Source organism: Hemiscyllium ocellatum, chromosome 47 (genome assembly GCF_020745735.1).
Source record: "Hemiscyllium ocellatum isolate sHemOce1 chromosome 47, sHemOce1.pat.X.cur, whole genome shotgun sequence".
Lineage (NCBI taxonomy): Eukaryota > Metazoa > Chordata > Chondrichthyes > Orectolobiformes > Hemiscylliidae > Hemiscyllium > Hemiscyllium ocellatum.
The window spans coordinates 20688893-20711736 of record NC_083447.1 but is presented as its reverse complement, the minus strand read 5'-3'; the positions used below and the strand labels follow the sequence as shown (position 1 = coordinate 20711736).

The 22844-nt window shown below is 44.2% G+C and overlaps 1 protein-coding gene across 2 annotated transcripts in view; it reads right to left on the bottom strand.

Annotated features, from left to right (window-relative positions):
* LOC132836748 (transmembrane protein 87A-like) overlaps positions 1-22844 on the bottom strand; it is a 73650-nt gene that overhangs the window by 24994 nt on the left and 25812 nt on the right. For both annotated transcript variants that reach the window (XM_060856179.1, XM_060856180.1), the window contains 5 exons: positions 16297-16390; positions 9760-9821; positions 4735-4918; positions 4169-4268; positions 2317-2410 (listed from right to left, as the gene is read on the bottom strand). In XM_060856179.1, coding sequence (XP_060712162.1) covers positions 2317-2410; positions 4169-4268; positions 4735-4918; positions 9760-9821; positions 16297-16390 — 534 coding nt within the window. The remainder of the gene's footprint in view (positions 1-2316; positions 2411-4168; positions 4269-4734; positions 4919-9759; positions 9822-16296; positions 16391-22844) is intronic.

Here is a 22844-nt window from a genome sequence, read left to right as displayed (position 1 = left end):
AAGTATATAAGCCATGCTAAGATTTGCTTTCCCAAAATGCAGCACCTCGTATTTATCTGAATTAAACTCCATCTGCCACTTCTCAGCCCATTGCCCATCTGATTAAGATCCTGTTGTAATCTCAGGCAACCCTCTTTGCTGTCCACCACACCTCCAATTTTGGTGTCATCTGCAAACATACCTCTTATGCTCGCATCCAAATCATTTATATAAATGACAAAAAGTACTAGACCCAGCATTGATCCTTGTGGCACTCTAGTGGTCACAGGCTTCCAGTCTGAAGAACAACCCTCCACCACCTCCCTCTGTCTTCTACCTTTGAGCCAGTTCTTTATCCAAATGGCTAGTTCTTCCTGTACTCCGTGAGATCTAACCTTGCTAATCAGTCTCCCATGGGGAACCTTGTTGAACGCCTTACTGAAGTCCATATAGATCACATCTACCACTCTGCCCTCATCAATCCTCCTTGTTAAAACTGCAGGCTGATCTGCTGTTGTTAAAGAGGACTAGATATGTTGCAGTGTATCCTACTATGGTACATCAGCAGCATACCAGCTATTGCAGCATGAAAGATCCATCTTTGTCACCAGCTCTTCTCTACTTCCTTCAACTTGGCATTCATCAAACATACAACAGTACAGCACAGGAACAGACCCTTTGGCCCACCATATCTGTGCTGACCATGGTGCCATTGTAAACTAATCTCATTTGTCTATACATTGTTTGTATCTCTCTATTTGCAGCCTGCTCGTGTGTTTAAATGCCTCTATAAAATTTGCTAATGAATTTACTTCTACCACGTCCCCAGGCACCAAACACCCTCTGTGCAAAAAACTTACCTCCCTTAAACATTTCGCTTCTCACCTTAAACCTATTGAGCCTCGTATTTGACATTTCCATTCTGAGAAAAAGACTCAGGATACCTACCCTCTCTAAGTCTATTATAATTTTATACACCTTTACCAGGTCACCCCTCAGCCTCCAACATGCTAGCAAAAACAATGCAAGTTTTTCCCATCTCTCATTGTAGCTCAAACACTCCAATCCAGACAACATCCTGGTAAACCTCTTTTGCACGCTCTCTGAAGCCTCCACATCCTTCCTCCAAACCTGGCCTCACTAAAAAGCTTCAGACAGCTGCAACATGATTTACCAACTTTAACACTCAATGCCCGAACAATGAAGGTAAATATACACTCTTTACACATTTTGTTTTGCTCCTTTCAGGGAGCCCAAGATCCCTCTGCATATCAATGCTCCTCAGGGTCCTGCCATTTACTGTAAACTTTCCTCTTGCATTTGACTACCCAAAATCCATCACCTCACACATGCCCAGTTTAAAAACCATCTGCCATTTTTCTGCCTAACTTCCCAACTGGTCTAAATCCTACAGCATCCTTTGAAATTCTTCCACACTATCCACAACTCCTCCAAATTACTTCATTTCATCTGCAAACTTACTACTCAGACAACCTATATCATCATCCAAACCATTGAAAGGTGATATAAACAACAGAGGTCCACTACTGGTCACAGACCTCAAGTCAGAAAACCAACCCTCCACTACTACCACGTGCATATGGGTGTGTGCGCATGTAGCCCGCGAGAGGGGGAGCGGGTGCGGGCAAGCGAGAGCGCGAGAGAGAGCGAGAGCGAGAGAGCGCGAGCGTGTGTGCATATGTGCGTGGTGGAAGCATACACGTGTGTAGCGTATGTGGGTGTTGGAATGTATTTGGGGTGTGCACATGTATGGGTATGGGACTGCAGGGGTGCGAAAATGTAGGGGAGATGTGTGAGGATGCACGGGAGCAGGGCTGTGGGAGGTGCAGTATGTGGGTGGGGGCGGGACTATGTGCGGGAGTGGGTAGTTGATGGATGTGTGTGGGTGAGGGGAGGACTGGAGGCAGGATGGGGTTGTTCCTTGGGAAGAGGAGATCATAATTTAGCAAAGCCACTGTAAAGCCTTGAATAGGAATCAAATATACCACTTCTTTCAGTATGCTGCTTTGAGATTGTCAAGAATGCAGCACTCCATTACTCAAGTGAGGCCAACGGGAAGTTTCTGCTTCAGAGAAGGCATGAAAATGATCTGCCTGTGTGGATCCCAGAGCCACACAGACCAGTTTCCACTGCTGGTTTCTACTGTGGGTAACAGATACCCTGTGCCAATAACACATTTCATCTGGAGAAAGGGCTGTCCTTTGGAAAAGGCTATTTTTACTCCTGACTAGGTCATTGAAATAAAAATTACGAGTCAACAAATTTTGCTGTGAGGCCACCAGAGCGAAACAATTCTAGTTCAGCAAATGTTCTTACCACAGCAACGCGCAGGACTCCCTCTACTGATGAAAATAACAGGTACAGCAGGCCGATTCCAATTACTTGACTCGAAGTGGTTCCCAGACTCGGTCTGATTAAAAATGTGCATTAATGTTTTAGTAGCAGGAATCACATGCCTTCAGTTTCTGAAAAATAACTTGGCCTGCTTTTGGACAGCTTCCACAGCTTAGAAGATGCCAGTTGTCAGGAAGATGCAGTGAGACTATGGGGAATTAGCTTACCCTTTGGAATTTCACTTTCCGTTTGAGCTTGGACACTAATCAGTGGCTATGCCAACCAGAGGACCTCACAAAGTGCAAAGCAAGCACTCCGCCCAGTTCTGTTAAAAAGACCAACCTAAAATGTTGACCATTTCTCTCACAATATAGGCTCTTTAGTGTGAATACTTTTGCTGTAGCTTTCCAATGGCTGCAGTATTTTGCTTCATACAGAGCAGGGCCAGTACTTTTGCTTTTCTCCAAATAGTGGCCCTCAAATCACTGAATCCACCTAAATGGCAGATGATGCCTCACTTTAACATCTTATTAGCATCTTCAACAAAGCAGCACGCCTTCAGTACTGCAGTGAGTTTTATTTCAGATTTGGTGCTCAAGGACCTTGAGTGCACCTTGAAATCACAATCTTGCAACTTTCTCTCTTATTCATTCACGGAACGTAGTCATTGATGGTTAGGGGAGCATTTACTGCTGGTTTACTGAGCTATGACCTGAATCATGCTATTCCTAAGAGTCACTCACAATATTTGAGAATAATAGTTTGATCTGATTTCCCAAGATTGAGATTGTCTCCTGTTAGTTGTGGATTCACAGTTCTAACTGGTACGCAAGCAATTTGATACAGACTGAGAATTGTAATAGAGATTTTCCTAGACCTAAGTTTGCAGACATTACAAAGATAGTTAGAGAGACAGGGAAGCTGCAGGAGGGTTTGGAGAGAGGACAAAGAAGTGGCAGATGGAGTACAATGTGGTATAGCGTGAGGTCACGCACTTTGGTACAAAGAACAGAGGCATGAATTATTTTCTAAATAGGGAGAAAATTCACAAGTCTGAAGTGCAGAGAGACTTGGGAATTCTAGTCCAGGATTCTCTCAAAGTAAACTTGCAGGTTGAGTCAGTAGTTAGGAAGGCAAATGCAAAGATGGCATTTATTTTGAAGGGACTTGTACATCTGAGGCTCTCTAAGGCTCTGGTCAGACCACATTTGGAGGATTATGTGCAGTTTTGGGTCTCATATGTCAGGAAGGATGTACTGGCCCTGGAACATGTTCAGAGGAGATTAATGAGAATGGTCCCCGGATTGAAAAGCTTAACATATGAGGAACGTTTGAGGATTCTGGGTTTATACACAATGGAGTTTAGAAGATGAGGAGGGGCTATCTAATTGAAATATACAGCACACTGAATGGCGTGGATAGAGTAGATGTTGGGAAAATGTTTCCATTGGGAGACTTGAACCCCATGGTATAGCCTTAGAGTAAAGGGAAGACCTTTTAGAGCACAGATAAGGAGAAACTTCTTCAGCCACAGAGTGGTCAATCAATGGTACTCATTGCCACCGAAGGCTGTAGAGGCCAGATCATTGAGTGTATTTAAGACCATGATAGGTAGGTTCTTGAGTATCAAGGGGATCAATAGTTACAGGGAGAAAGTGGGGGAATGGGGCTGACAAACTTACCAGCCATGATTGAATGGTGCAGCAGACTCAAATGGGCTGAATGGCCTAATTCCTCCTACGTCTTATGGCCTTAATTCAGTTTTGCAAAAATTACCATTTTTAATATGTAAGGCAACCACAGTAACACATGAAATAGTAAGTACACATCTTACTTGACAATACTATAGCCAAGTGCTGCGATAATGACCAGGACCCGGGCCAGGGTACGTTTCACAGCTGATAGCAGCTCTGCAAAAACCACTGCTCCGTGAACTGCAAAACAGTTTTAGAGTAAAGTTGGATTTAATTTGTGCCAGAGTAGATCAATATTAGTTAACTGTTATAGCCTGAAATATATCAATGAATAAACAAGAATCTTAAATTAAGTTCTCAATATACAGGATTGGAAATATGACCTGAAAACGAAACAAGTTTTTTTACGACGTTCCCTTTTGTCCCTTACCCCCAAAGTAGCTGGATGCTCATGCTGGTCCATTGTGCTGGCATTCCTCTCACACCTTGCTCACATTCTTTATGAGCTGCTTCACAATGAATGCAAGCAAGCTAGGATTGTGCAGGGGTCAAGCCAAGCTCAGTGTTGTCCCCATCCAGAAACCTGTAACGTCGAAGTCAAACAAGAGAGACTGATATCCGCCCCACCACCTGTCCAAATCCAGCTTTCATCCATTTCAATTTCAGCTTACAAAGTGAATAACTTTTTATCAGCGAGACCATTTACCTGAAACACCCTGCTGAGCGATTGTGTGGAATTCTGCATAGAAGACTGCTTTCTCCAACATTCCGAGAAGGATGACGCCACCAATCCAATACTGAATCTGAAGCAAATCCTTCCAGTAATAAGCCAACAGGAAAAGCCAGACAACACTGTAGAGCACATAGATGATACACATCACCATGTAAAACTGCAGGAAAAAAAATAGCAAGTGAGGAGTATGATTCCACATGCCTCTGTGACAGGAAATTATTCAAGGCTATTGGCAGTAACAGTGTAAACAGAGGTGGCACTGATAGAAACTGGGGGAAGGGACAATACACAGAATTAATTGGGTTTTAAAGAGTGATGCTGTCTCATTGTCTTGATGAGCTTTCTGTCATTAAGATTAGATTCTCTACAGTGTGGAAACAGGCCCTTCAGCCCAACAAATCCACACCACCCCTCCGAAGAGTAACCCACCCAAACCCATTCCCCTACCCTATGTTTACCCCTGACTAACGCACCTAACACTATTGGCAATTTAGCATGGCCAATTTATCTGACCGGCACATCTTTGGATTGTGGGAGAAAGCCGGAGCACCCGGAGGAAACATACTAAAAAAAAGGGACTGTGGATGTTGGAAATCTGAAACAAAAAGAAAAGTTGCTGGGAAATTTCAGCAGATCTGGCAACATCTGTGGAGAGAATTAACATTTCAGGACTAGAGAGCCTTCTTCAGACATAAATAATATTTCAGCCTGTCATTATGGAGTGCTTCCAGAATTGACATGGATTTGCAAATGGGAGAACATGCTCAATGAACCAAATCAAATACCTAGTTGAGATATTGACTGAAGTATCGTACATGGGAATGTCTATGTATGTGAGATTACCTGAAAGCATTTAAGAAAGTCTCTTCTAAGGGACTGTCAGCTGAAACTGAAGTAAAAGGTATGGCGGGAAGATTATTGACCCGATTCCGAAATTCATCAAACAGAAGGAAATGTCGAACAAGGATAATGAGCAGCTACTCTAATTGGGGCATGAACTACACAGTGCAACTGATTAGAAAATAAACTTTGGGTAAGTTTACGAATGACACAACAATGGATAACAACACAAAAACAAAATATTGCCACAGTCCAACCAGACAATAGGGCTGTCAGAGAGAACCAGATGCTGAAGGTTTAACCTGAGGGCCATTATGCCTCAAGCAAGGGGAGAGATGGTAACCTCAGCCAGCACGGGACTGAACCCATGCTACGTGCATCACTCTGCAAACTAACTGTCCAATCAAAATATTCATTGCTTAAGTAAATGGGGAAAACTGCTATAAATGGATTTCAATTTAGGCAAACACTTTAGACTTCAGAGAATAGAGTACTTGAAACCAGAATCTGAAATCTGTACCTGAAAGCTTTCAAATCAAAACAGATGAACTCAGTGCAAATAGAAATAATGGTTAAGATAAAAGAAAGGATATCTAGAGATTGTGTGGAAAGAGACAGACTGGTACAGTTGAGAAAAGAAGCGAGTCAAACAGTCAGGGCAGGCAGGGACAATGCAAAGAACAAGGCAGGACTCAAATTAAACTGCATTTATTTCAATGCAAGAGGCCTAACAGGAAAGGCAGATGAACTCAGGGCATGGTTAGGAACATGGAACTGGGATATCATAGCAACTACAGAAACATGGCTCAGGGATGGACAGGACTGGCAGCTTAATGTTCCAGGACACAAATGCTACAGGAAGGACAGAAAGGGAGGCAAGAGAGGAGGGGGAGTGGCATTTTGATAAGGGATAGCATTACAGCTGAACTGACTGAGGATATTCCTGGAAATACAGGGAAGTTATTTGTGTGGAACTGAGAAATAAGAAAGGGATGATCATCTTATTGGGATTGTATTATAGATCCCCTAATAGTCAGAGGGAAATTGAGAAACAAATTTGTAAGGAGACCTCAGTTATCTGGAAGAATAATACAGTGGTTATGGTAGATTACATTAGATTCAATTCCCTACAGTATGGAAACAGGCCATATGGCCCAACAAATCCACATGGACTTTCCGAAGAGTAACCTACCCTCCCCATCCTACATTTACTGCTAACTAAAGCACCTAATGCTATGGGCAATTTAGCATGGCCAATTCACCTGGCCTGCACATCTTTGGATTGCGGAAGGAATCCAGGGAGAATGTCCAAACTCCAACAGACAGTCGCCTAAGGCTGGAATTGGACTCAGGTCCATGTCGCTGTGAGGCAGCAGTGCTAACCACTGAGCCACCGTGCTGCGCATAGGGGATTTTAACTTTACAAACATAGACTGGGACTGCCATTGTGTTAAGAGTTAGATGGAGAGGAATTTGTTAAGTGTGTACAAGACAATTTTCTGATTCAGTATGTGGATGCACTCACAAGAGAAGGTGCAAAACTTGTCTGACTTTTGGGAAATAAGGCAGGGCAGGTGACTGACGTGTCAGTGGGGGAGCACTTTGGGGCCAGTGACCATAATTCTATTAGTTTTAAAATAGTGATTAAAAGGATAGACCAGATCTAAAAGTTGAAGTTCTAAATTGGAGAAAGGCTAATTTTGACGGTATTAGGCAAGAACTTTCAAAAGATGGCTGGGGCAGATGTTCGCAGATAAAGGGACAGCTGGAAAATGGGAAGCCTTCAGAAATGCCGACCAGATATCCAAACCCAATCTAGTTCCAACTGCCAGCACCCTGCCCATATCCCTCCAAACCCTTCCTATTCATATACCCATCCAAATGCCTCTTAAATGTTGCAATTGTACCAGCCTCCACCACATCCTCTGGCAGCTCATTCCATATAAGTACCACCCTCTGCGTGAAAAAGTTGCCCCTTAGGTCTCTTTTATATCTTTCCCCTCTCACCCTAAACCTATGACCTCTAGCTCTGGACTCCCTGACCCGGGGAAAAGACTTTGTCTGTTTATCCTATCCATGCCCCTCAATTTTGTAAACCTCTATAAAGGTCACCTCTCAGCCTCCGGCACTCCAGGGAAAACAGCCCCAGCCTCTCCCTATAGCTCAAATCCTCCAACTCTGGCAACATCCTTGTAAATCTTTTCTGAATCCTTTCAAGTTTCACAACATCTTTCCGATAGGAAGGAGACCAGAATTGCACACAATATTCCAACAGTGGCCTAATCAATGCCCTGTGCAGCTGCAACATGACCTCCCAACTCCTGTACTCAATACTCTGACCAATAAAGGAAAGCATACCAAACGCCTTCTTCACTATCCTATCTGCGACTCCACTTTCAAGGAGCTATGAACCTGCACTCCAAGGTCTCTTTGTTTAGCAAGACTCCCTAGGACCTTACCATTAAGTGTATAAGTCCTGCTAAGATTTGCTTTCCCAAAATGCAGCACCTCACATTTATCTGAATTAAACTCCATCTGCCACTTCTCAGCCCATTGGCCCATCTGGTCCAGATCCTGTTGTAATCTGAGGTAACCCTCTTCACTGTCCACTTGGTGGTGGGCAAGTTGTTGGAGGGAGCCCTGAGGGACAGGATGTACATGTATTTGGAAAGGCCAGGACTGATTTGGGATAGTCAACATGGCTTTGTGTGTGGGAAATCACGTCTCACAAACTTGATTGAGTTTTTTGAAGAAGTAACAAAGAAGATTGATGAGGGCAGAGAAGTAGATGTGATCTATATGGACTTCAGTGAGGCGTTCGACAAGGTTCCCCATGGGAAACTGATTAGCAAGGTTAGATCTCATGGAATACAGGGAGAACCAGCCATTTGGATACAGATCTGGCTCAAAAGGTAGAAGACAAAGGATGGTGGTGGAGGTTGTTTTTCAGACTGGAGGCCTGTGACCAGTGGAGTTCCACAAGGATCAGTGCTGGGCCCTCTACTTTTTGTCATTTACATAAATGATTTGGATGCGAGCATAAGAGGTACAGTTAGTAAGTTTGCAGCTGACACCAAAATTGGAGGTGTAGTGGACAGCCAAGAGGGTTACCTCAGATTACATCTTACAGTTTTACAGACAGGCGTTGACTGGATCCTGCTGTTATACTTTGCTAGGAGCAAGCCATTCACCAAAAGGCCCATGCTAGGGTTTATACCCCACACAAGCCTACATTACCTCAACTCATCTACTGGTTACTCTTCCAAGTCCATTCTCCTTCATTCACTTATACAGCTTCCCTTTAAGAGCACCCATGCTTTCCACCGCAAAGCGAGCATTGTTTTTAAAAGAAGTTCCTCCTGAACTCCTTATGGTTTTCTTGGTGACCATCTTATATTTGTGGACCCTGGTTTTGGACATACACATGGTGGCCGCGTGCTTGCTTGCAACAGTTAAACAAATTAGTCTTTTTATGGTTGTTTACAGAATCTGGCTGAACAGAAAGTAGCTGCTTTTTTTGTCAGTAATGCCCACATCCCACAAAAATAAAGTTACTTCACATATTGCAAGCTGTTGAACTGAATTGCTTCAAACATCATCGTTAGATGCGTAAACCTCAGTCTTTCAGTTCAAAAATTCTATTGCGAGACACAGCAGCAAGGTCCCCTTGTCACACCTTTATTAAGCTGCTCCCATCATGTATCAGGGATACCTTAGCAAAGCAAGCTTCAACTCTCTCTACATTGGAAGATAAAAAACAATGTTGTTTGTGAGGATTTGACCTGTGGTGACCTTAAAATAGGCAGAGTCACAGAAGGGGTGTGCGTGTGCGTGTGCGAATGCGTATGATAGAAAGAGAGCATGTATGTTAGAGAAAAAATAGGGTACTCTTTAATCAATTGCAAAAATTGAAAACTTAATAAAGTGCATGTTCCCAAAGCAAAACCTACTTTAAGACGACCCTGAATAAACTGCAAATCAAACACCTTGCCTGTTCATTTGCAAGTATGGAGTAAATCCTTTTTCCACATGAGACTTTTAATTAATTGCCCAGGATTTTCCACTGATTAGCCCACATATGTAGCTAGATGGAAACACACTTTAAAATAATCAGATTTATTAGTAAATTGCAACCATCAAGGTGAGTATAATACTTACAATCATTAAGGGCCAATCTGTAGCAGAAATGTATCCGTGGGGTCCCAACATTTCTACTTCTACTACAAGGAGAAAAAGAGCACAAGGTAACAATCAGTTCAGAGGTTTCAAGTGTGAACCAGCCTCATTAACATGCACACGTTACACTCAGGGCAAAGTGACCTTTCATCGGTTTGACACCAATATGTTCATAGGCTCCACGGGTAGTATCTCATCAGGTCACTTGCACCATATGCAACTGTCTTGCATCATTTGAGCAGAATTTATTTTAAAATGACATTGTATATCAGTGTCAGTGTCAGTCAGGAGAAAACATGCTACCTTAATTAGTCAATCCCGTACAACAACCAACTTGACGTGCAAGTCATCAATACGAAATATCCCTTACTAAAATTTGGTGTGGTGAACAGGACCAACATTAGATGCAAGTTATGATCCTTGTAAAAATCTATGACTTTTTAATAGCGGAATTTCAAAGTGTCTGATGTAAATAAGCCAAAGGTCGATATTTCAGAATCTAGTATTTTTCCTGCAACAAATCAACTAAAGTCAATACTACTTAGCAGGGAACTAATACATCAACTAAAGGAAAGCGCTTTTAAGATTACTAAATACTTTGTACACCATACTTCTCTGGCAGATATACAGCATTATAAAAATCAAACTCACGCTCTTGCAAGCAAGACTCATTTCTCCCTGCCATGCCAGGTTGCAAATCTTATGTCCTTCAAAAGCAGGAAGGATTCAATTTCCATTATCAAGACCCACTTTAGCAAATTGCGTTCCGTTCACGCAACTGCCATCTTCTTTTCAAATAGAGAACTTGTTCTCACAAGCATCTTGCTCAGTTGCTAACACAATATCAGTTTCTGCCTGCTTTTAACAACAGCTGCATACTGTCTCCCCAAAATTTTGTAATAAGATGCAGAACATAGAAAATTACAGCACAGTATAGGCCCATCAGCGCTCGATGCTGCCCCAAACTGTGAAACTCATCTATCCTACACTATTCCATTTCCGTCCATATGTCTATCCAATGCCCATTAAAATGCCCTTAATGTTAGTTATCATTTGATTACATCAATCTATCTCTGGTTCGTTATTAAGTATGGCCACCATCTTCCCAGCCAGTCAAGAACATTTTTTTTCCACCTTTAGTTAAAGGGGAAAATACTAATTAAAATGCAATATTGTCAAAATTCTTAACATCTACTTGCAGCGTAGTAGTATTTGGGAAAGCTACCACGGAAATGCAATGACCAAAGGAAAACCTAATTCTTTAATTGCAGAATGGGCTTGTAGGAAAAGTTTTGGATATACTCATCCCTTTTCGACAGTCTGATGATAGAGAAAGTCTCTGCTGTAGCACAATGCCTGAGATTGTAAATATTCTAACTAATGGAGTACAGCGACCATTCTTGCCCTTTTGTCACAGTTCAGTGTTTGCAATCCTCCGATACAAACCTAGCACTGAGAACAACTATTTTCATTGTAACAGTCACCCGACTTGTCTGAAAGGAATGAGTACACCTTCAAAACCTTTCGTGTGAACCTGCGATAAACAAGTCAAGTTTCTTTTGGGTATTGAGGTTTCATCGCAATTTTCTGAAGTACTTCCTCCGACAGACACACTGGGCAAATGGCCCTTGTAAAACTCAAAACAATGGGGCAGCACAGTGGCTAAGTGGACAGCACTGCTGCCTCACAGCACCAGGGTTCCAGGTTTGATTCTCAGCCTTGGGTGACTGTCTGTGTGGAGTTTGCACATTCTCCTCATGTCTGCTTGGGTTTCCTCCAGGTGCTCCGGTTTCCTTCCACAGTCCAAAGATGTGCAGTTCAGGTGAATTGGCCATGCTAAATTGCCCATAGTGCTAGGTGCATTAGTCAGAGGGAAATGGTCTGGGTGGGTTACTCTTCAGAGGGCCGGTGTGGATTTGTTGGGCCAAAGGGCCTGTTTCCGCACTCTAGGGAATCTAATCTAATCTAGTCATGAGTTAATTATAAGTCACAAAGACTTATTACCTTCTCTAATCACACAATGATTCTGTCTATTTGGAATTTCCTCACATCCTTTCTCTCCCATCGGAGTTAGAGTCCTCTTGCTTTTGAAATTCTAATTCAAATGTTCAAATTGATCTATTCCTTAATTTTCGCATTTCTCTTCCTTTTGAATGTGTATTATTTGCCACTTCCAACTCAACTTGATTAATTTGCATTGAAGCCTGACTAACTCAACTGCCACTGCTCTTTTCCTCTCAGTTTATGTACTGAAGTAACATTTCAATAATCTGTTTGTTTAGCCCCTATTCAAGTCAACCTCAAAACCACAGGCTTCCATTAACACTTGTTCATGGTTCTAAGCCATGAACAGATAGGACTTATTTCCAGAAATGCCTGAGCACCAAATAAGCAAAGGCAAACATGAAATTTTATTTATCTAAACTTTGGAAAATTCCACTGCATCCAGTTTTGCAACAGGGTTTCAATTCTACAACAGCCTTCAATTTGCAACTAATCCTATCATGAACTTTAAAAACAAATTCTCAGCAACCAATAGAAATAAACCACAAATCAAGATTTAATATCTTAAGACTTGAGACTTCAACAAATCAACTAAAATTAACATAAATCAAACACTACTGAACAGGGCAACTACATAAACTAAATAGAAAGCGATTTCACATTCACATTTAAAGTGAGATAAATCTTACAACTTCATTCGTGGCACTGTGCACGTCTAGCAGAGATATAAAGAACAAAGAAAATTTACAGGCCAGAAAAAGGCCCTTCGGCCCTCCAAGCCTGAGCCAGTCCAAATGTACTGTCTAAACTTGTCGGTCAATTGCTAAGCATCTGTTTCCCTCTGTTCCCCACCTACTCTTGCAACTGTCCAGATGCATTTTAAGTGAATCCACCATGCCTGCCTCTACCACCTCTGCTGGCAACACGCTCCAGACACCTACCACCCTCTGCGTGAATTACTTGCCATGTGTACCCCCCTTAAACTTTCCATCTCTCACCTTGAAAGCTCGACCTTTCATTATGGAATCCTTCACCCTGGGAAAAAGCTGGTCTCTATCCACCCTGTCTATATCCTTCATGATTTTGTAAACCTCAATCAGGTCCTCCCTCAATCTCCTTTTTCTAATGAAAGTAAACCTAACCTACTCAACCTCTCTTCATAGTTAGCACCTTCTGTATCAGGCAACATCCTCAAACCTTCTCTGCACCCTCTCCAAAGTGTCCACATCCTTTTGGTAATGTGGCAACCAGAACTGTACAATTTTAACATGACTTTCCAGCTCTCATACTCAATATCCCGTCCAATGAAGGCAAGCATACCATATGCTTTCTTGACCACTTCATCCACCTGTGCAGCAACCTTCAGGGTACAATGGATGTGCACTCCCAGATCTCTCTGCCCATCAACTTTTCCTAGGGGTCTTCCGTTCATTGTATAATTCGCTCTAGAATTAGTCTTGCCTAAATGCCTTACTAGAATATATCCCACCTCCTTACCCTCAGGATCACTTCTCCTTATCAATCTGCAACTTACAACATTCTCTGACTCAGCCCAAGTCTCCTATATTTAACTCCCCTCAGCAAAATGCACTGTTTGCTCCTTAAAAATTCAAAAAATCTGGTGTATCTCCAGAAATCCATCTCTGCTTACTGTCTTCTTTTCAAAGAAATAGCCGACTCTCACTACCATCCTGCTTTGGTATTAACACAAAGCTAATCTTTACTTGGTGCTCACAGGAACTGTATTATGTATCAGTCTGTTCAGACAGCAGCTGCCCATTTTCTGTGTTAGAGTGCGATAATTGTCACAATATCAAGTTTCTTCTCCTTCATTAGCAGATCACGTGGGCTATCTCCAGACAGGAATGAGAAGCAGAGTTAATATTTCAGGTTTGTAACCTTTCACCAAGTCCACAAAAGGTCAATCTGAAATATTAACTGTTTTTTGAGGGTGGGGGGGGAGAAAGAGGGGGAAGAAAGGGGAGGTGGGGGAAGAGGGGGGGGAAGAGAGGGGGGGGGAAGAGAGGGGGGGGGAAGAGAGGGGGGGGGGAAGAGAGGGGGGGGGAAGAGAGGGGGGGGAGAGAGAGGGGGGGGGGAAGAGAGGGGGGGGGAAGAGAGGGGGGGGGAAGAGAGGGGGGGGGAAGAGAGGGGGGGGAAGAGAGGGGGGGGAAGAGAGGGGGGGGAAGAGAGGGGGGGGAAGAGAGGGGGGGGAAGAGAGGGGGGGGAAGAGAGGGGGGGGAAGAGAGGGGGGGGAAGAGAGGGGGGGGAAGAGAGGGGGGGGAAGAGAGGGGGGGGAAGAGAGGGGGGGGAAGAGAGGGGGGGGAAGAGAGGGGGGGGAAGAGAGGGGGGGGAAGAGGGGGGGGGGGGGGAGAGGGGGGGGGAAGAGAGGGGGGGGGGGAAGGGGGGGGGGGAAGAGGGGGGGGGGAAGAGGGGGGGGGGGGAAGAGGGGGGGGGGGGGGGAGGGGGGGGGAGAGGGGGGGGGGAAGAGAGGGGGGGGAAGAGGGGGGGGGAAGAGGGGGGGGAAGGGGGGGGAAGAGGGGGGGGAAGAGGGGGGGGGAAGAGGGGGGGGGAAGAGGGGGGGGAAGAGAGGGGGGGAAGAGAGGGGGGGAAGAGAGGGGGGGGAAGAGGGGGGGGAAGAGAGGGGGGGAAGAGAGGGGGGGGAAGAGAGGGGGGGAAGAGAGGGGGGGAAGAGAGGGGGGGAAGAGAGGGGGGGAAGAGAGGGGGGGAAGAGGGGGGGGGAAGAGAGGGGGGGAAGAGAGGGGGGGAAGAGAGGGGGGGGAAGAGAGGGGGGGAAGAGAGGGGGGGGAAGAGAGGGGGGGAAAGAGAGGGGGGGAAAGAGAGGGGGGGAAAGAGAGGGGGGGGAAGAGAGGGGGGGAAGAGAGGGGGGGGAAGAGAGGGGGGGGAAGAGAGGGGGGGGAAGAGAGGAGGGGGAAGACAGATTTCTGGTATCCACAGCACCTTAAAAAATGTATTGCTGGAAAAGCGCAGCAGGTCAGGCAGCATCAAAGGAGAAGGAGAATCGACGTTTCGGGCATAAGCCCTTCTTCAGGAATGAGGAGGGTGTGCCAAGCAGGCTAAGGTAGGGAGGAGGGACTTGGGAAGGGGTGTTGGGAAAGCAATCGGTGGAAGGAGGTTAAGGTGAGGGCGATAGGCCGGAGAGGGGGTGGGGACGGAGAGGTCGGGAAGATGATTGCAGGTCAAGAAGGCGGTGCTGAGTCTGAGGGTTGGGACTGAGAAAAGGCGGGGGGAGGGGAAATGAGGAAGCTAGAGAAATCTGCATTCATCCCTTGTGGTTGGAGGATTCCTAGGCGGAAGTTGAGTTCTCTCTCATAGTAGGAAGTAGGCGACCTGTCTCCCCATGTCATTTACTGCATCTGCTGCACCCGATGTGGCCTCCTATGCATTGGGGAGACAGACCGCCTACTTGCGGAACGTTTCAGAGAACACCTCTGGGACACCCACACCAACCAACCCAACCGCCCTGTGGCTGAACGCTTTAACTCCCCCTCCCACTCCGCCAAGGACATGCAGGTCCTTGGCCTCCTCCATCGCCAGACCATGGTAACAAGACGCCTGGAGGAAGAGCAACTCAACTTCTGCCTAGGAACCCTCCAACCACAAGGGATGAATGCAGATTCTTCCAGCTTCCTCATTTCCCCTCCCCCCACCTTTTCTCAGTCCCAACCCTCAGACTCAGCACCGCCTTCTTGACCTGCAATCTTCTTCCCCGTCCTCTCCACCCCCACCCCCTCTCCGGCCTATCACCCTCACCTTAACCTCCTTCCACCTACCGCTTTCCCAACGCCCCTCCCCCAAGTCCCTCCTCCCTACCTTAGCCTGCTTGGCACACCCTCCTCATTCCTGAAGAAGGGCTTATGCCCGAAACGTCGATTCTCCTTCTCCTTTGATTCTGCCTGACCTGCTGTGCTATTCCAGCAATACATTTTTAAGCTCTGATCCCCAGCATCTGCAGTCCTCACTTCATCCACAGCACCTTGCTTTGGTTTCAATGAGATGAAGCTTGGTATTACCTTACCATTATTTCCCACCTTGCTTCTTCTAGCCTTCCACTTTTATCAAGCTTGCAAGTGTCCCTGCCCTCGAGTCTATTACCCAGCTTTACAGATCAATCTCGCAACAGTGGTCAATAACTAACTAAGATGACTGCTGTCATGCTTTAATGTACTTTTCCAGTTTTTATTTCACAAGCCCACAAATTTTAGAATTTCCTACCCAGACTCTACTTCTCGACAACAACAAACTTCACAATACCACCTGTGATAGTTGGGGATCAGTAATGAAATTGTATCAAAATGACTGTCCTCAGCATAGCCTAGTGAATTGCAGTCTTTTGTGGTCCTTGTCTTAGCTGAAATCAGGGATAAGAGCTGAAAACAAAACATGCTGGAAATCACAGCAGATCAGGCAACATCCATAGAGAAAGAGCAAGCAAATGTTTCGAGACTCGATGACTTTTCATCAGAGCATTATTTTACTACTATAGTGAAAACCTACAGATTAAACTCCAATTCTTATTCGAAGTGTTCCGTCCTTGCACCTGAATGATGAAAAAGTACGGTGCATCTTCCCAGGCCTGAGCCACTGTGCCCTGCAAACATGAAAATGAGAAATAATTTAACAGAAATAGACTAGCTGTAGTTAAAACCTGCATTTCCGAAGTCCATATATTCAAGTAATCACTTTAGAGTCACAGAAATGTATAGCATGGAAATAGACCCTTTGGTCCAACTCATCCTTGCCAACCAGATATGCTAAATTAATCTAGTCCCATTTGCCAGCACTTAGCCCATATCCCTCTAAACTCTTCCTATTCATGTACCCATCCAGATGCCTTTTAAATTTTGTAATTGTTGCAGCCTCCACCACTTCCTCTGGCAGCTCATCCCATACACGTACCACCCTCTGAGAAAAAGATACCCCTTAGGTCCCTTTTAAATTTTTCCCCTCTAACCCTAAACCTATGCCCTCCAGTTCTGGACTCCCCCACCGCAGGGAAAATACCTTGTCTATTTACCCAATCGATGCCCCTCGTGATTTTATAAACCCCTATAAGGTCACCCATCAGCCTCCGATGCTCCAGGAAAAACAGCCCCAGCCTATTCAGCCTCTGCCTATAGCTCAAATCCTCCAACCCTGGCAACATCCTTGCAAGTCTTTTCTGAATCCTTTCAAGTTCCACAACATCCTTCCTATAGGAGGGCGACCAGAATTGCACACAGTATTCTGAGAACAGCCTAACCGATTTCCGGAACATAATGTCTGAACTTCGATACTCAATGCTCTGACCAGTAAAGGAAAGCATATTAGAGGGTGGCACGGTGGCTCAGTGGCTAGCATTACAGTTTCACAGCGCCGGGGACCCAGGTTCAATTCTAGCCTCGGGCGATTGTCTGTGTGGAGTTTGCACATTCTCCTTGTGTGTCTGTGTTGGTTTCCTCTGGGTACTCTGGTTTCCTCCCACAGTCCAATGATGTGCAGATTAGGTGGATTGGCACCTAATTGGTAAATTGCCCCTAGTGTCAGGTGCACTAGTCAGAGGGAAATGGGTCTGGGTGGGTTACTCTTCGGAGGGTCGGTGTGGACTGATGGGGCCCAATGGCCCGTTTCCATACTGTAGGGAATCTAATCATACCAAACGCCTTCTTCACTATCCTAACTACCTGCGGCTCCAAATTCAAGAAGCTATGAACCTGCATTCCAAGGTCTCTTTGTTCAGCAACACTCCTCAGGACTTTACCATTAAGTGTATACATCCTGCCCTGATTTGCCTTTCCAAAATGCAGCACCTCACATTTATCTAAATTAAACTCCATCTGCCACTCCTCAGCCCACTGGTCCATCTGGTCAAGGTAGAGTTTACTCTGAGATAACCTTCATTACTGTCCACTATACCTCCAATTTTGGTGTCATCTGCAAACTTACTAACTGTACCTCCTATGTTCACATCCAAATCGTTTTATATAAATGACGAAAAGCAGTGGACCCAGCACTGATCCTTGTGGCACTCCACTGGTCACAGGCCTCCAGTCTGAAAAACAACCCTCCACTACCACTCTCTGTCCTCTACCTTTGAGCCGGTTCTGTATCCAAATGGCTAGTTCTCCCTGTATTCCATGTGATCTAATCTTGCTAACCAATCTCCCATGGGGAACCTTGTTGAATGGCTTACTGAAGTCCATGCAGATCACATCCACCACTCTGTCCTCATCAATCCTCTTTGTTACTTCTTCAAAAAAAAACCTCAAGTTAGTGAGACATAATTGCCCATGCATAAGGCCAGGCTGACTATCCCGAATCAGTCCTTGCTTTGGTTGTGCAGAACTTGAGTTCTACTATAAAAGGTCATTTCGGTGAAGTTTTTCATTTTGCACTCATCAGGACAATTCACGAGAATACGTATTCAAGAGGAAAACCAATATTAAATCTGTGTAAATGTAAGTGGAAATTTGCTATCGAAGGGAAGAGATGATTTTTGCTTGCTTTTTTTGGCTCATAAGTTTTAAGATTTGGTTTTGACAGGAAAAGCTGAAACCAGAATTAAGGCCCCGGGACAAAGCAGATTTATATGATAGGTAAATCACAGGTAAGCCAACCGTTCACTGGTTGGCATGCTAATTTGACTGTTTTAACTTGGAGGTGCTGGTGTTGGACTGGGGGTGTACAAAGTCAAAAATTACACAAGACCAGGTTACAGTTCAACAGGTTTAATTGGAAGCACAGTAGCTTTCGGAGCGATGCTCCTTCATCAGCTGGTTGTGGACAACCACCTGATGAAGGAGCGGCACTCCGAAAGCTAGTGTGCTTCCAATTACATCTGTTGGAATGTAACCTGGTGTTGTGAGATTTTTAACTTTGACTATTATAGATTACTTTCAGATTTAAGGTAAATAGTAGAAATGTTGACAGATTACAAACTAAAAGTAGGAAATTTTAAAAAGCATAAGTTAAGAATGAAGTAAATAAAATTGAGATGCAGGGCCAGATGATGTGTTGTACCTGTATGATATGGGAGCTGGACCCCATAGTGGCCACATCTGTAGCAGATGTTGTTTGCTTGAGGATCTGTCTCAAAGTTGTTGAGCTGGAGTCTGAGCTTCAAATATTATGACACATCAGGGAAGGGGCAGAGTAACCTGGACACTGTTTCAGGAAGCAGTCACACCCCTTAGATTAACTGCTTCGAATTTCTTGAGTGGCTTGGAACAGGACAGGTGGCCTATGAGCAAGGCAGGTAGAGAGATCCAGGAGGTAGTGCTGAAGGAGCTTCAGCCCTTGAGCTTGTCTAACAGCTTTGAAAGTCTTGCTCCCTGTGTGGATGAGAGTGGGGGCTGCAGGGAAGATGAGCAAACTGACCACAGCACCATGGTCCAAGAAGCCAGTCAAGACAGAGAATAAAAGAGAAATGTAGTTGTAATTGGGGATAGTATATAGTGAGGGGACACGTTTCTCTGTGGCCAGGAACAATGGCTATGCTACCTGCCTAGAGCCTAGGTTCAGGATCTCTCAATGGGGTTGCAGAGTAACTTACAGCGGGAGGGGCAAAATCCAGGTGTCATGGTCTACATAGTGCCAACAATATAGGTAAAGAGAGATTCTACTGAGGGAATACTGAGCAGCTAGGAGCTAAACTAAAAAGCATAACATAAAACGGAATTAATCGCCAATTACATGAGTCAACTGGCATACGGTCAATGAGAGGAAAGAGGTAAACATGTGACTCAAAGATTGGTGTGGGAGAAATGGGTTTGAATTGGTGGGACATCATCTCTAGCCACTGTCGTCTTTCCTCTGAGGCGAAACCAGACTATTCACCACTTTGTAATCATATCTGACTTTGAAATGAGTCTCAGCACCATAATTAACATCTTATATTTCCACCTCCATAACAACTCCTCACCCACCGCAATATCTGCTGATGAATCCTCCTCAATACCTTTATTACCTCGAGATTGGACTATTCCAATATACAGGCTGGGGGTTCTCCCACATTCTCCTCCCTATAATCTTGATGTTAAGCAAATCTCTGCTGGCCTTGACATGAAGTTGCATTATTGCATCAGTCCTGTCCTGGATAACCCACATTGGTCCCTGGACTCAGCCCTGCTTTCAAATTCCTCCCTATCTCCACAATCTCCTCCAGGTGCACAACCCTCTGAGATTTCTCAACTCCTTAAATTCCAGCCTCATGTCCACCCACGATTTTAAATTACTGGCTGTGCTTCAGTAGATCAGCCTCTAACTGATGTTTCTCCTTTATTCACTTTCCACCTTTAAATCAATCCTCAAACCTACCTCTTTGACCAAGCGTTGATAACATTTTGTATGACTCAGTGTCAAACCCTGCTTTATAAACACTGTGGTCAAGCACCATTTATTATAAGACCATAAGAGAATTACGCCACTCAGCTCATTGTGTCTACTCTACCATTCGATCGTCTCAATTGCATCCTGTGGTGCAATTGACCAGTAGTGTGCCACAAGGATCATCTCATAACCTTTAATCTCCTTACTAATCAAGAACCTCTCTCTGTCTTAAATACACTCAATGACTTGGCTTCCACAGTCACCTGCAATAATGAGTTCCATAGATTCACCACCGTCTGGCTGAAAGAATTCCTCACCTTAGTTCTAAAAGGTTGTTCCTTCATTCTGAGGCTGTGCCCTCAGGTTCCACTAGTCTCTCCTGCTAGTGCATATATCTTCTCTACATCCACTTCGTCCAACTCATTATTCTGTAAGTTTCAATGAGATCGCCCCGCTCAGCCTTCTAAGCTACAGTATGTAGAACCCCAACTGCTCCTCATATTAAAAGTTCTTCTTCTATCCCAGACTCATTCTTCCAAACCCCCTTTGGAACCCCCTCCGCCCTCCAGCACCACCATGTTTATCCTTAAATAAAAAGCCCAAAACTGCTCTCAATTTTCCAAATGTTATCTGACCAGAGCCTATATAGTCTTTGCAATACATCTTTGTTCTTGTATTCCAGCTCTCTCAAAATGAATACTTTTTACCTTCCTCACTGCCAGCTTAACACGCATGTTAACCTTAAGAGAATCCTGATTCTCAACTTCCTTTGTGCTTCAAATTTCAGAATGCTTTCCTCATTTAGAAAATATCCCACACCTGTATTCTTCCTACCATAACATCACACTTTCTCACAATGTATTCCATCTGCCACCTCTTTGTCCACTCTCCTAGCCTGCCCCAAGTCCTTCTGCAAAATTCCCATCTCCTCAACCCTACCTATCCTTCCAATTATCTTTATGTCATCTGCAAACGTAGCAACAATGCCCTCAGTTCTTTTTCGAGAGAGCTGTTCCAATGGGGGTTGGATCAGAGTCCTGGCAAATTGCATAACTAGGGCTGTGAATAGGGTTGAAGGTAAATAGTGGAGGGATGCGTTGAGTCAAATAGCAAATTATAAAATTGAAGGTAGAAATGTAGGTTAGTGACAGGGTTCACTGTTACCAGAAAACAAAAGGAAGGGACAGAATGTACGAATGTTATTTTGGACCAAGGAATCATAAAAGTGGTGAGAAATTCAATAATATAACAAGCTTAAGGGCTTTGTATCTTAACGCACAAAGCATTCTGACTAAGGTATATGAACGAACATGATATTATGGAATGACTGCAAGACGACCAAAACTGGTAATGCAATATTCAGGGTTATTTGACTTTTCAGAGAGATGGGAGGGATGGAAGAGGTGGTGGGGTAGTGCTGTTAATAAAAAATGAAATGAGGACAGCTGCGAGAGATGATCTAACCTAAGATGATGCAGAGTCTGTTTGGGCAGAGGTAAAAAAACACATACAGCAAGGGAAAGGAGTAGTGTCCAAACCCTGAAACACTGTTGGAAAGACTGTAAATCAATAAATAAGTGCATGTAAACAGACAGCAAGAATTACAGGTAACTTTAATCTTTATGTTGACTGAGTTAGTCAAATTGGAAAGGGTAACTACAACAATAAATTCATTGAGAGCATTCTTGATAGTTTTCTACAGTAATGTGTCATATGACATGGGATCTAGTACTGGGTAATAACGCAGGCTTAATAAATGACCTAAGAGTTTAAAAAAAAAGGAAGTAGCGATCATAACATCTCATACGCAGTTTGAGAATGAGAAACATGTTTCAGAAACAACTACGTTCAACTTGGAGGGAATTACAGTGAAATAAGGACAGAGTTAGCTAAAGTGAAATGGATAGAAAGATTAGCAGGAATCAAAAAGCATGGCACTGGAGAAGCACAGCAGATCAGGCAGCATCTGAGGAGAGCTGACGTTTTGGGCATAAGCCCTTTGTCAGGAATGCCTGACCTGCTGTGCTTTTCCAGCGACATGCTTTTTGACTCCGACCTCTAGCATCTGTAGTCCTCACTTTCTCTGAGGTAAGCAGCAATGACAGTAAGCAAGCAGTGCCAGATATTTAAGGAAGAAACTCATGACTCTCAGCAAAAATACATCCCAGTAAGGACGAAAGATTCAGAGAGAGGAATAACCAACTGTGGCTATCCAAGAAAGTCAAGGAGAATATTAAGTTCAAAGAAAAAGCATAAAAGGAGGTCAGAGTCAGTGACAGCTCTTTTCAGCCCTGCTTTGCTGGATTCGGAATTTATCCCAGTAGGCTGAGAAACTATCCCTAAAGGCAGCGTAAATACTTTATGAGAACAAACTAGTGAGAATATTTAAAAATTGACAATGGACCTTCTTTAAATAAACAAAGAAAGAAAGAGGTCAAAGTGAACATATACCCTTAGAAAATGACTCTAGGGAGATTGTTTTGGGAATAAAGAAATGGCATTACAGTGGAATATACTTCAAATGTTCCATTAGTACAAAAGAATACAAACAAGGAATTAAGTAACTTCGTTAGAGAAGTAGTATTAGACAAACTAATGGGACTGAAGGTAGCTAAGTCCCGTGGCTCTGATAGCTTGCATTCCTAGGATCCTAAAACAGGCAGCTACAAAGATGTGTTGTTTCTAATTTTCCAAAATTCATTGGGTTCTGGAGACCTACCAGAGATTTGGAAAACTGC